The sequence below is a fragment of the Acromyrmex echinatior genome, chromosome 11 (genome assembly GCF_024713525.1).
Source record: "Acromyrmex echinatior isolate Ae372 chromosome 11, ASM2471352v2, whole genome shotgun sequence".
NCBI classification, from domain to species: Eukaryota; Metazoa; Arthropoda; class Insecta; order Hymenoptera; family Formicidae; genus Acromyrmex; species Acromyrmex echinatior.
In genome coordinates this window covers 6,980,860-6,996,171 of record NC_141862.1, presented here as the reverse complement: position 1 = coordinate 6,996,171, position 15,312 = coordinate 6,980,860, and the positions used below count along the sequence as shown (strand labels likewise).

Sequence of the window (15,312 nt, the reverse complement as noted above, 5' to 3'; positions counted from 1 at the left end):
GATTCTCTTCATACCAGTCAGAATTCCGGTTATCTCAACTATATAAGACTTGTAATAGATTCAATTGGAAAATTTTGATTCGTCCATTTTCAACGAGAATTTCACATATCAGACATTTTTCTATTAAAATAAAACCCGTGAAACCTATGAAACGTTAAAAATAAAAACGAGAGATTCCTTCGCGTACTTGCATTATTATTTTGGAACGACATCGCCATCTTTGGGAATATCGTGGCGGAAAAACATCAACACACTCTGTCCTTTTATCGTGCGACGATTACGCATTCGACAATGCCGTAAATCTTTCGGTGAGTTTTCGCACGTAGCCGGTATTTAACTAACATTGCCACAGCACGCGAGCGCTCGTAATATCATCCGAGTCGCAACGACGGATAACTCGATGCGCCAAAGTGCATACAGGCCGCGTAATGTCCGTTGCGCGCTCAACAAAAGTTTCTAAACGGTACGGTAATAACAATAATAACTTTTGCAACTCCGTCGCCGCGCGCACACGACGACGAAACGAAGAGCTTCGCCCGCCCGCCCCGTTACGCTCCGCTCCGCTCCGCTCACAACCGCGCAGCCTGCGGCGCGTAAATTGAACGTCCAACTTGTATTTATATGATAATAAGCGCGTTTAAATATACCCAGTGTACCTAAACTCGCTACTTAAATATCGGACGATTACGCCGGCTTTCTTCCGGACGTCGCTTTACCTTATGCGCGCCCGCGCATTACGAATCTATATACGTGCATATATATATATACACACACACACGTATACGCGACGCGCATCCGCCTCGTGTCTATATGTATGCGCGCGTAATAACATCCAGTAGCCTCGTATTTACATATTTAGAGAGCCCGCAACTTTCCACGAGTTTCAGTTAAACGCGCTTTTATCCCGCCGGAGAGTATCTCTTCTTCTCGTACTTCCGCTTTCTTATGGACCTACCAGCCTCCTTCTGTACCCTCTTCGTCAACTCCTACCCTCTTTCGAGTCTTTTCGTACTCTTCCGATTCTTCCCGTTATTGAGCGTACGGAGTTCGTGGAAATAATTTTGACGATCTCGCGTATTTTTATACGCGATATATGCCATTTGTACCGTCAATATTCCTAAGATTACTTTCCAACGTCGATACATGAATTTTTCCACGGACGAATAAACGGATTTCGTCGACTCACGATTGTTTATTCTCTCTTTCTCTCGCTCTCTCTCTCTCTCTCTCTCTCTTTCTCACGCATTGTGATTCCCTCTGCCTTTCTCGTTTTCTCTCTTTCGCCGTTCCCCGGAATGGCACGGGATCGTTGAGGTGATACAGGAGGGTGGTTATAATTTTAATGACGGCGTGTCCGCGCGCGCAGACTATTAAGAATACGCGTCGCTAGAAACTTTTAACGAGACGCCGTGCCACCTCTCCTCTCCTCTCGTTTTCTCTCCGCTCCTCTCTCGAGCGTCTCTCAGTTCCGCACGGGACCTCCATCGGTCGGTACCGAGGGGAGAAGGAGAGAGGATCGAGGGAGGGGCAGGGAGGGGAGGGGAGGGGAGGGGGAGTTATGCGGTAGAAGGCGACTCGGCATTATGTATTTTATAATGATCTCACAACAAAATTGCAATTTGCAGCGAGCGATGTCGTATCTTCTACGCGCGCGCACTTTCTTTGCTCGTCTCTTTCTCTCTTCTTTCTCTCCTTCTCCCTCTCTCTCTCTCTCTCTCTCGCGCTCTCTCTCTCTCGCTCGCTCGCTCTTTCTTCCTCTCATCCAGCTTTCTGTCCTCTCGTTTACAGGGCTGGATCGCGAAGCGAATTGTTAGACGCCCCAACAGATTTGCGATCGAAGTAAAAGGTTTTTTTAATGTCGATGTGCGTGGAGCCGACTAGGCGAGCGACTTTTTAAAAGCCACACGTCATTAAGGAGGATCCTTTATTCCTCCTTTCAACTTTTTCTGCCTGTTCTTTAGCCTTCTCTCATTTCTTTTAACGTCGACGCATCTTAAACGTTCATTAATTTATACTCGCAATTTTTTCTTTCAATCGTAATGTGACTAGCGTTTCGCAGCTGAGGGAAGTGTTACAGGAAAGAGAGAAAACCGCTTGGGTACCGCTCATTGGTAATGCTCATTTCTTACAAGTTGCAATTAGTTGAATTTCCGCGAAGTCAATCGAGATTTCGCATTAAAGCGAAATTTCGCTTTAGCTGCAATTTCAGGCTCGTGTATACCTACATTCCGTATACCCGGTTTACGTATAGTAGTTGCCACGTGGATTTCGTTTCTCGAACGGCCCTGTCGACGACGACGCGACGGTAGGTCGGTCTGGCGCTCTCACATCTGCGTGCGAGAGCGGTCCCACTTTACCTGCCTCTGCGATTCAAAAGAAGTCCTTTCTGTGTCGTCACTCCTCGTCCTTCTCCCGCTAGGGGGGTTCCCCGGCCGGTCCTTCCAGGCAGCACCTTTCCCTCTCCCCCGACCCCCCTGTCCTCCCCCTGCGCTCCCGTCAATTTCCCGGTTTTTCTTTTCATTTCACCCTTCACCCCTCTTCTTCCCCTAACCTTCCTTTCCGCGTTCCCTTTTTTCCGGGCACGTCGTTATCTACTCGTTTAACTTCGCCGCTCGTGGTCTACCTCGAATCAAGTATCACGTGCACCTAATGGCGCGGATTTAAAACGCGCCGCGCGCGGTCAAAGAACGGGGCCCACCGGAGTCCGGCCGAGGGGAGGATCATCGGCGACCGGTCATCAGCTATTTAATGCCACTTTGGTATTTTTATATACTTGCGCATACTTTAGCATACATCTAATTTACATTTAGATATAATATGGTAATGCACCCGTTAATTACATCTGCGGTTATCGTATTAATTTTATTAAATGTATTTTCGGTCCTTTGACAGCCAGGCCAGGCGGCCGACTGCGCTGCTCCCTCCATCACCACGTCGCACCGCGTCGCGCCGCCCGCGTCGCCGAAGACGGAGAGGAAGGAACGGCGATTTACCGTTTTGCTCTAAATAAAAACCCGATCGTCGCAACGTGGATACTTGTACGCATTTATTATGTATAAAGCGACGTGTGCGCGCGTGCGTGCGTGTGCGTGTATGTGTATATGTTAACGCACACGCACGTGCATACAGTACTAGTCACGACTGATCGATGCCTCTGCCGCGCAACTCGCTTGTTACGGGGGGGGAGGGGTGGTTTGCGCGGAAGAGGAAGAGGATATACCAGGATGGACAAACGGGGCAGGACGCCGGGGGTTGGTGATGGAGATTAGACTTGGAAACAAAGCGCGCAATCGGAACGTTAATTACATTAAAATGAATCGGAGATCGGACTGATCGAAATTTGTCTTGCGCCGGCGATCGTAACAGCGAATGTGGAATCCAATTTTCCAAGTTAGATCACGATAGTCCGCACTCCACTGAAGAAAACATTCGTCCGAGCGGATCTTCCTTCCTCCGAATCAGATCAAGACGCGTCATCTTAGATTCGCGACGATACGGAACGCGACGAAATACAGTATCGAGTATCTTTTATCGTTTACTTCCACCTACGTATCGCTTCTCCTTACGAATAATCGCCGTGGATCGGCGAATTAGATATCTCGCAGTCCCGCTTGCTCGATCTCGACGCGCGTTCGTTTCCGTCGCTACCACCGTCGTTCAATATCTCAGACAGCTTCTAATACGGCCGTTGTTCGCCATATATTTCCAAATTGCGCACGGCGGCTAATAGGAATTTTGATTGACCAAATTAAATAGTTATCGAAGGAGATCCATGTGTTTTTATTTGGCCTCTTTTTTTTTTCTTTCTTCCTGGCATCGATTAACTTTATTAGGAGCCCGCTCGTTTGTGGAACATTAAAAGTGGGATGGTAGGAGGAGGACAGAGAGAGAGAGAGAGAGAGAGAGAGAGAGAGAGAGAGAGAGAGAGACGGGGGGGAAGGGTGGACGAGTCCTCGCGCGGGTGCGAGCGGATTGCGGGAGGACGATAGTGGAATCGGGGCGGAGGGGGGGGAGGAAACGGGGTGGCAAGGGGACCGAGTGGAGGATGGGGTGAAAGGAAGTTCACCGAGGCAATTTGTTGTTAAGTCGGAACTCATTTTCTAGAACCCACACCCGACTAATGCCGCGACTGGGCCTGCAGGCCACCTCATTACCAGACCTAGTCAATTTCAATTTAATTTGCCAGTCGGCTGTTTCGCGGAAAGGCAGGGTGTACGTGCGCGCGCGTGTGCGTGTGTATGGGAAGGGGGAGGGGGGAGAGGGGGGGGAGGGAGAACGGAAAGAGTGGCGACCGCATAGCTTTTTAATTAAACTGGAAACCGAGGCCGCGCGATTAATCATTATTATCTAGAAAAATTAAAGCTAGCAGCGAGAGAATGTGTGTTTCGTCCGTTGTGTGTGCATATGCCCACCGCGCGCATAACGCGGCAGATTTTCTGCTGTTCGTGCGGGAAGCTGTGTTTATTATGTTGGACAAAAATAAGAAAAGGTGACAACATTCAACCTACAACCCTGCAATTACACGTGTGTGTATGTGTGTGTGAGATCTTGTAAAGAACAAATAATCGATAGATTCTACAATCGAAATGATGCGTGGAAGATCCTGGCTAGATCGGATAATTGCGAAATAATACCATAACACGGTTTGCCGACGATCGTCAAGGAAGTTCGCGCGCGAGGACTCGTCCACGACTGTTCAAGATGCGAATGAAATTGATGGCTGCCGCGCATACAAAAGCACGAATCCCGGTCGACGTGCCGGTCCGAAATTTGGATTTTTAATCGCACAAAGCGCTAATGAATCCATTTAGTCTCGCGAAAGGGGGGAGGGACGGCCAGGGAGGCTCGACCCTCGCGCTCGATACAGGGATCTTGGATAAACGGACAAACGAACCAAATAATTACGCTAATTAAAGCCGCCCAATTTGTGCTTTAGACAATTAAAGTGCCGAGGGTAAGGTAGTCTAACTCATTAACAGGCGGGGGTCGCCTACACACACGGGCGCGCGTTCTTCGTGTGTGAATACATCGTTTCGGAATACGCGCATCCGCACACGTCCTTGTGTGTCTCTTTCTCTCTCTTATTCCCTCTTGTTAGCGGCAGAGTGTACGCGCCAAAGGGGCACGCATAATGAGCGAGGGTGCCTGGGTGAGAGGGCAATCCCCGGGGTGAGGGTGGAGGGCGCACTTGCTCGCGAATCTTTTGAAATTGAGGGTCACGCTATATTTTATAACTTGTCGCTTGATATAATCGAGAATCATGAAGCACTCGTGCGATATACAATATTACCAACAAATATTCATGCTACAATCAAGTCGTGTCGTGAGGTTTATATCAATTTCATCGTGTTCTCATTTCGTAGATCGATTTGGATTAATTATTAGTCCCTGGAGATCTCATCCAATTCTCGAATTACTGCTTCGTTGCAGAAGGTACATGCGTGAAACGCGCCTTTAGAGACGCTTGTTAGAGCAGGCAAGATTGACACGTTGGTCGCAATTAAAACGTAAGGGGGACCGCGTTCGCGCAAATTGCGTATCAAGTTAGAAGAGTCGGACAAGGAGGGGCGAGGCATTCGTATTATCATTGGTGAAATCAACTAATTAGAAATTGCGTAGACCGCTCGTTAAAGATCGCCCTGCCGACCGTAATCGCCAATTACTCTCTTAGTGCGGACTGCAGTGAACTTCGCTCATTAAAATTATTAAACGCCGCGGGCGACGAGGCTCGGCATTTGACGTTTCTACGGTGAGTGCAGCGCGCACTACATTGTGGATCGCGCCGAATTTTTCCGATCCACCCGGCCGTGGAAGATTGTAAGAAATATAAATTGCAAATCGTATTTTTTACGGCGCACATTCTTTAACCAAGTCCGGTTTTCCTCCGGAGATCATATACATAATAGAACGTAAATTTGTACCGTACGAATAATAACAAGTGCAGGAAGTAATTAACTGTATTCAGAGTTAAAATATTGTATATTTAGCTGTAAATTTTTCCTACCTCGTTTAAGTTTAAGTGTACACACGTGTACGGATTCCGTACGCGAGCGAGATAAATCTTGGGTGCGATCGATGTTTTATCAAAGATGTATAGGGATTGTTATTAGTCGGTCGTGCGGCGCGCGATAATATCGCATCATAACAGACGGTGTTCGTTGTCATTCATCATCGGAGCTGAACCGTTATTCGCTAGTTACTTTCGATCAATTACTCCACCAGCAGGGCACGAAGTGCCTCACTCAGCCTATTAGGATGGAATACTCGATATTTAATTTAATACAACCGTTCTGATTACGACGAAGATCTATACAAATGTCGGAACGACAAAAATTCTACCGCAGCACTTTAATTAACCGCTCCGACTATCACGTTTGCTGCGATCAATATAGTTGTCAAATACATCGAAACTGTTAATGAGCAAGGGGCTCATTTCAAGTAACGATAATTAAGTAAAATAACGAATAATTTGCGCGCTCTGTTTGACATTTTTTACGACTGTCATAAATAAGACTCACGGATAATCGAAAATTCTTGCTTGTCATCAGCTTTCCAGAATGGTCACGTAAAACACGCGTGAATAATGATACTGGTAATGGCGTCGGACGATTAAGAGGCCAGAACGAGAGAGAGAGAGAGAGAGAGAGAGAGAGAGGAGAAGGAGAAGCAGATTTTATGGCTGATCCTCGATCATCAGCTATATAATTCCTTCTATCCGTTCTAGCTGATTGACTTGGCCGTCGGCCTCTAATTAGCAATTATGGAGAAATCGAAAATGCGCTGAGTGATTCGACCAAGCGGGATGCATATCTACATATCTCCGGTTATTAAGTTCACGAGCGATTCGGCCCGGAAGTAGATACACGACCGATTCGATGTATAAAGAGAGACTGCAATTAAAATCTACCACTTCGATTCATTTATGAGAGTCGCCTGACGCCTGAAACTTGCCGAGGAAACGATATCCTTTGATTAGTATCTCGCCCACGTGCGGCCGACGAGCGATGCGTCTTTATAACGTCTTACATAACGCGCAAAAGTTTTAATCAATGGTTAATTGGTTTGTAGAAAAAAATAATTGAATTAATAAACACGTCGGAATTTTGAATAACGATTTCCCGACAATCGTTTTTATTCGCATTTAAAACGTAGATGGATAAGACGCGTCTCACGATCGATCATCGTATTTAGTTAATGCATGAAACACCGTGTATACGATACTTCGCTTTCTCGAACTGCGTGTCGATTTACACACGAGAAAGTAACAACACACGTTTGAAAAATCTCACACATTTCCAAATTTGCACATTGCTATTTTCTTGCCGTAAAAAGTAGGCAAAATTGTCCGAGCCAGGGCTTGTTTGCATCCGCATTTTGCAGCAGAAGAGAGAGAACGCGCATTTATAATTGAACCGTTGCGAACGATTGAAGACAAACCACAAAAAAATGAAAATAAAAAGGGAAGAAAGAAAAAACAACAAAAAGCAGGGAAAAACGAGAGAGAGAGAGAGAGAGAGAGAGAGAGAGAGAGAGAGAGAGAGAGAGAGAATAAAAAGGGAAAGATTGAAACGTCATTCGGGGGAGCAATCATCGAGATACTGGCCGCGTGATCAGCTGTGGATCCCGGGCAGATAAATTAGCAATTTAATTATAGAACTGTCAGCCGGTAATTAAATTAATAACGAGAAACCTCAAATCCAATCCGCTCCGTCGTCGTAACAGCCTTATGCGCGCTCTCGGAGTAAAGTCCGACGCAGACATCAATATGTCGACTACCTATATCGCGCGTTTCAAAAGTCGATTTAATTAAATATTCCATTAGCGTTAATTGCGAAGTTCGATTTTGACAGTGGCACGTACACTGTGACTTCGGGGAACGATTTTATATGGCTCGAGATCGATCGTTAGACCAACAAATCTTTTTCCATTTGACGCAGAATCTCAGCTTTTTCAAGTTTCATTCTTGAATCCGCTATTGAGGAGATGACGTGCGTGTGCGACCGGTGTGTACCGGTGCGTCGGATGCGTCGGATGCGTCTCCCTCGCGGAGGAGCTTCTTACACCGTCGTGCGGATTGGAGAGAGATGTGAGATCGTGGCGCTCACCTCGAATCCCCATTCGACATACCTATGTATCGTTACGTAGCTAATTGCTGCATAAACAGCCGACTTTACGAGCCAACGGGTATATGGCTGACAACCGCTTCGCAAACATTAACTGCCATTAACGCAGGATACGAGCGCATCGTGTCGCATCGCGGCGTATTTCGAACTCGATGTGTTCGATGCGAACGAAATTGTTGAAAAATAATAATAATAATTGCAGACCCGACGGCCATAGTCAGACATCTGGCGCGGCTGTTCTCGGAAACACTTTCATCGTGATAATGCGTTTTTGTTCGGAATATCGCGAATCATCAGTTGTGTCACGATCTTCAACCAAATCTTAATCAAATCTTTTTGGTTTTGTCGCAGAATGTTCGGCAGCAGTGGCGTCTGCGGGAGTTGTGGCAACGCGATACCCGCGAACGAAATGGTCATGAGGGCTGGCGACTCGGTGTTTCACGTGAAATGCTTCAACTGCAATAAATGTGGCGGTCAGCTCGTCTCCGGCGACAGGTGAGTCTTCCGCTCGTGAATTTTTCCTCTTTCTTAGACTACGGTTACAGTGGATGGTTCGTCTTCTGATAAACTTTTATTCTAACGAATTTGTCTCGACTACAGGAGAAATTGGTGGTTCCAATAAATACATATTCTAATGAAATATGGTCTTGTAATCTAAAAGTTTGAAGTTTTAAGAGCTTTGAAGGTATTCGTATAATTGGGTTTTATTTTAAGATAGTCTTAAGATGCTAAAATAGGGCTTTGTGATTGGCTTATAACATCTACAGATTATTAAGACGTTTTCGAATATAAGAACTATAGCTGGTATTCATAGTCGAGTCTTATGTTTAAGATTAATTTTAAGTATAATTTTAAGATATTAGAAACCAATCAGAGTACCATTTCAGCAAAAACATTGCTTAAGACTGTCTTGAAAGAAGAACTAGGAATACCGATCTTATATACCTATTTCTATTAATGTAGATTAACTTTAGGATTTACTTTTGATGTTTTCCTAGTTCTAAGAATTAGGGCTATATTTTAAAACGTTCTCTCCAAAGAAAAGAATTATAGTATATATGTTACGTTACTATATATTTTGAGTAAAATTTTCCTCGCAGAGGATACTTAGAATGTATCCTAGAAAAGAATAAAGAGTACATTAAATCGAGATTAAAGTTAATCTACATTAATAAAAATGAACATTAGTATTGCAATTACACAAGATGAATGATTTATACTTTAAAAAGTTTATTATTAAAAATTTTATTTGTGTGTAAAAGAACTGTATACGTGAATACAGTGTTTGCTTCAAGAGAAAGAAATGGAAAATACTGTTTCTCGACTAATCTCCTATTTCTTGCAAGATACGTCGGTTATAATAAACTTTTTCCCTTATATCCTACAGACTTCTATTTTCGAACTGATTAATTTCAATATCCATTCCAGCAAGTCACACGAATTCAGACGAAGAAATAAACTCGTTTAAACGACAAATATATTCGTCAGAACACGCATCCACTGTATCCGTATAAGCCTTATTATCGGTTATTTTGCTTTACTTGGCGAGAAAGCCTTTACATGACACGCAATTCTCACGATTTCAGATATTACCTATTATCGGGCTCGCCGATTTGCGAATCTGACTGGCACAAGATAGTGAAATCGTCGAGCGTCGCGGCAGCGGCAGCCGCGGCGGGCGGAAACAGCGGCGCACCCGTTAGGAAAGGTAAGGTCGGCAGGCCTCGAAGGAGCCGCGAATGAGGCGGCAACCCGGTCGGTCGCCCGAAGAAGGTGCAACCCTCTCCGCAGCCGACGCCCCCCGTCGTACCTTCGCCTCAGGTAGATGTAGTGGACGTCGCCGTCGGAGTGGATCCCTATTCGCCGCCTCCGCCGGGTCATCAGCACTATCATCAGTATCACCATCATCACCATCACCAGATGGCACTCGTGCATCCGGGTCTGGCGGCTCAGCAATCGCACCTCCAGGCGTCCAGCTATCAGGACTGGTCGTCCTGGGCTCAGGATACTTGCGATTAGACTGCGCTGTCCGCCATAACAGGGACTGTACCCCAAAGGACATCGCGATGAAGTATGAGCCTAATTTGCCTAACGTTGCGTGCCCAGACTCTTCAAGAGAATCGCAAAGAAGGAAAAAGGCCAGCACAGCGTACCTTGGAAACCTCCATCGGCGACTCTACGAGTGTCTCTGGACTTGGAACCGTGTGATACCGAATGTGTTTGAACTTGCCGCGGTAATCGAATGTCTTCGTACATGCGGTGCCGTGATGTTGAACGTAATTGAACTCGCCGCGGATACCGAGCGTTTTTATGTTCTGACGTGTGTTGACATGTCGAGTGCGTCCAAACTTTACGTGGATGCTGAGGAATCTCTGAACGTCTTTGAACTTGGATTCACAGAATCACAGATATATTCTCTGGAACTTGAAACGCGAACGTTTTGGTTCTACAGTGGATGTGCAAACTTCTTTGATTCAAACTGACAAAATAACAAAACTCTTTTGAAGAAAGGTTTGCACCAATGTCGAGATATCGAGATGTCACGAATATCGAAAGCATTCTTAAGTTAATTCAGCATTATTTGGACACTATTTTTTGAAAGATAGCGTCCAAACTTTTAATCTGAACTGTTGATCACATCTGCGATAAAAGTTGAGACGACACTCGACACCGCATTGCAGAAGCACTTTCGCCACGAATCCGCCGGTCTTCTTAATAATAATCTTTGCTCAATTGTAAAGAATCGAAGAAAGTTTAAGATACGACCCATCGTGCATCCATCATCAGCCGCAATAGTATGACGTCAGTACTCTTCTTTAAAATCCTTTACAGTCATTGTATTACGATTACTTTAACACAAGATGCGAAATGTAGAATTCATTGACATTAATACAACCTGCAACAAGCGATTTTTCGCACGATTTTTGCGAAATATCCAAATAATTCCTTTCCGTCGATACCATTCTCAAGATCATTGCTAAATCATTTTGACGTCAAAAGTCTTTATCTTATTTTATTATACGATTAAGATTATCTCAATTTTCGTTACGATTTTAGTCTAAATTTTGAAATTGAATGATAAATATATATTTCCGCGAGCGCGTTCTGTCGATTCTTAGTTGTCGCCACTTCGGAGACGACACGCGTCCTTGGAACGATGTTGCGTGCTAAATTCGACATGTCTGATCAACGAAGATCTAATCGCGCGAGAAGTATGGCAATCGGAAGGGGAGGGAAAGAGAAAAAGAGAGAGATAATAATTCGACGGCGATCGAGAAATACGAAACGACGGCAACGCGCAGTTCTGGACCCTTAGAAAATTATTTTTCTTTCAAAATCACCGTTCTCCCGTCTATCCGCCGCCGTGCTTCGTAAACTCATTAGGCGGCCCTTGTTCCCGCCATCGTTAATTGAGTGTCGAGGTGAGACGAACGACACGGAATTATCATTCGAATCCTTCTTGTTAAGCATCCTCTCTCCTTTCTCATTCTTTCTCTCCCTTTCCTCTTTCCGTTTTACTTGTATTTTTACGTTCTCTCTCTTCCTTTCTCGAGAGTTCATCATTTTCGAAATAGCATAATCAATTAATCCCTCTTGGGATGCCACTTTGAATTCGGTAACCTGTTAGTAACTCCTACTGATGATTGAAGAGGAATTTTTTGAATTTTGTAATTCGATCGCTGATAATGATTCCAAAGAGAGACGAAACGTTCTCCGATCGACATCATCTTCTTTCATTAAAGTAATAAAAGTTTTTATTCTATAATTTATGTGCATCTTTAACCGCACTTTCATTAGCCTTATTTTTGCCTTATCATTGATATCAATTAAGTCTCTCGTATACAAGACAAAATCCTCTCGCTGCTATGTTGCACAACCGAATTAAATTTTATCGTAATCATAATTACTTTACAAAGTTTCATATAGCGCAGAGGCAATCGATGTCGTTCTCGAGAAAGAATACAGCTCAATTATTCCCCCCTCTCTCTCTCGCGTTTAGCGAAATCTACATTATGCATTTATTGTTAAAGTGAATCAACAGGGTTGTCTGAAGAAACGTACGTTTGCCAGTAACACACAACGTTACGATAAGTCTAACTCTCGATCGAAAGAGCGTCGATCCTTCGTCGAGATTAAACTTAACGATTTCTTGTTGTCGCAGTTCTTAAATACTCGATGTTCATCCGTCGAGCATTTTCAAAGAGTAAACGCGTGCTACTGGCACGCGAACCGACACCCGTTGCGCATACCTATACGTTAGTGACATAACTCGCGGCGAGCAAGAAATGACATTGGCATGCAACGGCGTGCTCGAAGCTCAAAGTACAACGGATTCAGAGGCGGAATGAGTTTCGGCGTGAAATGTGTATCATAAGAGCAAAGTCGCCCTGTTACTCGTTTCATTCGTCAAATACTCTCATTTTAAATGACGATTCTCGAGCGCATTGCCACAATCTCCGATTGAGCGTCGCTCGCACTTTGAAAGCTCGCACCGTCGTGTTATGATTCATGCGAGCGGAATGCCGTGAATATCGGAACCACGGAATTTCACGAAAACGACGCTTAAGAGTCATGATGATCCAACGACTCGCTACTAAAGGAATTGCGAATCCGGACGAGAGCCGGATTGCGAGATCACGATCGCTAGTCGACGCCGCCAAGGATCGAAGTCGATTTCATGACTCTGCAGGCGACGACGCCGACGGAAACGGTAAAAAGCGGCGATAAAAATATACAGAAGTGTACATGTAGATTGGGCAAGAAGTCGCGCTGAAGGATTATGTCAAGGATGCACAAACTCTTTCGACATCGGCTATCAGATAGAGGGCAATGGCGCTTGTCACAGATCTTCGATCAGACGCACGAATAAATTCCTAAAAAAAAAAATAATTATCTTAATTCTCATTTTATTATTCTCCACATTTTTCGGAGTGAGATTTCACTCCAAAGAATTTAGAGAGTACGTTTCTCGGATATACAAATTAGCAGAAATTCGTGTAAATTGTGCGACTGAAAAATTTATATGAATCGAACTTGTATATTCGAACATGCAATAATCGGGGAACAAATTTATTCAGCTTGTTTCTGTTTCTTTTCGTTGGCACGTGCGCGTGTCGGATTGGAGTTTGTGCATCGTTGAATTGTGTAATTTAATCTTGTACATAGGGTACATTTTGTATATTGTTAAAAGTTTGTGTGATATAAATGGTTATGTATTTACTATCGAGCGCGAACGGCGAACGGGGCATCAGCGCGTTTATCCCACGGACGATCGGCCGATACGCGACGTGCCATGGTTTTCCGTGGTCCTGCATCGTCGAGTGCGGTAACGTCGACGACGGAATACATTACTTGCGAAATGTCGATTTCGCATCGATCCGAAGTTTTGCTCGGCGTCAATAAGTCGAATTGTCCCGTCTCGAATGTACATAACATTAAATTTTGCATCATTTTTTTTTTCTTTTATTTCCTTCATTTATTCGTTCATTTAACGTTTTTCGTTATTGCACGTGATCTAAGGAAATTATTGAAACGTAGCGTTTCGTCGCCGAGCGAGCGATTGCTAAAGTCTAATTTACAATATGCTCTTTTCTTCTTGTTTCTCGCTTTTTTTTTTACCACTTTTTACTTCTTGCTTTTTTGCCTCTTATTCAGTTTCTTTGCTTTCCGTCGCCCGAGATAAAAGTTGATGAACTTCGGAAGAGACAAGAAACGCGATTGTACAACAAAAAAAAACAACGATCGCAAAGAAAGAAAAAGGCACGAGATAAAAAGCAAGAAACAAGAAGTAAAGAACACATTGCAGATTAGGCTTTCGAGATTCGCTCTTCCGATTGATGCGACGAGAGGCGACGTCCAAGGACAGTGACGTCGTGAGAGTGACGAGGCGCGCCGAGCCCGAAGCGTGTGATCCCGTGACGGGATCTTCGGGCAAATGGCAACGGTCGTGAATGAAATAGCGACGCGACGCGTGCTGCGTACCGCACCCGGCAACGCACTTTACGGACCCGGAAGCGAATAAGCGATCGCATCGCGCGACGCGCGAGGAGCACGGAAAGTCCCTCCGTCCCTCCGCCCCATCCCGCTCCGCTCCGCCCGGCCCGGCCGAATGGCACGCGTGCGGACCGCGACCCCGGTCCCGCGCGCGTCTATAGTTAATTTTGTTATTTCATTAATCTCGGACTCTTCGTAATCGGGACCCGACATCTGTATGTGGTTTCGCGGCCTCTTGTAAAATACAATTACACCCATGGAACACACACGCGCATACACACAATCGTACGCGAACACGATTTATTAATTAATAAAAATCACAAGTTTTTAGAAAACGGGGGAAGTCCCCACCCGTGGTCGATGTCATTGATTTCCCCAGTCCCATTTTGTAATCCCAGATTCTCTTTCAGGACTACTGCTGTGTGTTTCAACGTCGGTGTGTAGCGAGCAGACGCAACGTTAAAATTCCTATTACTATTGTGAGGGTAAGAAGAGAAGAGGAGAGAGTACCCGGTTAATTTGGTTAGCATTAAGCGGAAGGGGAAATCGATCACGAAACCATTCCTTACCGCCCACTCTCAAGTGGCTGAATTAATTCGAATGATTCGAATGTTTCGTTTCAGCGCAAGGCCGGTTTTCAAGCCGATGCGACGCGACGCGACGAGACGCGACGTAACGATGAGAGTGCGCGCGAGCGAGCTACCCGACATTCTCCAGTCGGATAGGTATTTAACGGACGTACACGTGTCCGACCATATTGCGTTTGTGTCGTTCGATAAATAGGTGGCTAAGCAACTCCAACGGAAACCCGTGTTAATTAACGTTGAGTTTCAGGACTGATTTACGTGGCGTCTAATTAGCGGGCCTGCTGGCGACGTAGTAGGCATTTTGATTGGCCGCTCCGCGAATAGAACGCGGTCCGATTGGCCTTGCCGCCGTGTCGTATCGATTGTTTTCGTTTCTTCTCCTCCTCCTTCTTCTCCACTACTCGTTCAGAGTTTCTCTTTTTGTTTCTTCTTAAAAACAAAAGCCGAATAGATGCGCCAAAGCGCACTCCCGAAACGAGAAATGCCTCCGACCGCGATACAACGACCGATTACGAATGTGAAAAAGCGAATCATCAGGCAATATTCGTAGTCCATCCGTTCTTATATATTTCAGATTCTAATACGATTTTCTGATTAGTTCATGACAT

At 45.0% G+C, this 15,312-nt stretch overlaps 1 protein-coding gene across 3 annotated transcripts in view; it reads left to right on the top strand.

Annotated features, from left to right (window-relative positions):
* Window positions 1-14,452, top strand: part of LOC105145856 (uncharacterized) — a 137,566-nt gene extending 123,114 nt beyond the window's left edge. For all 3 annotated transcript variants that reach the window (XM_087411475.1, XM_011055726.2, XM_087411473.1), the window contains exons 4-5: window positions 8,475-8,618; window positions 9,710-14,452. In XM_087411475.1, the coding sequence (XP_087267601.1) occupies window positions 8,475-8,618; window positions 9,710-9,866 (301 nt within the window). In that variant the 3' untranslated portion in view covers window positions 9,867-14,452. The remainder of the gene's footprint in view (window positions 1-8,474; window positions 8,619-9,709) is intronic.
* The last annotated feature ends 860 nt before the right edge of the window (window positions 14,453-15,312 follow it).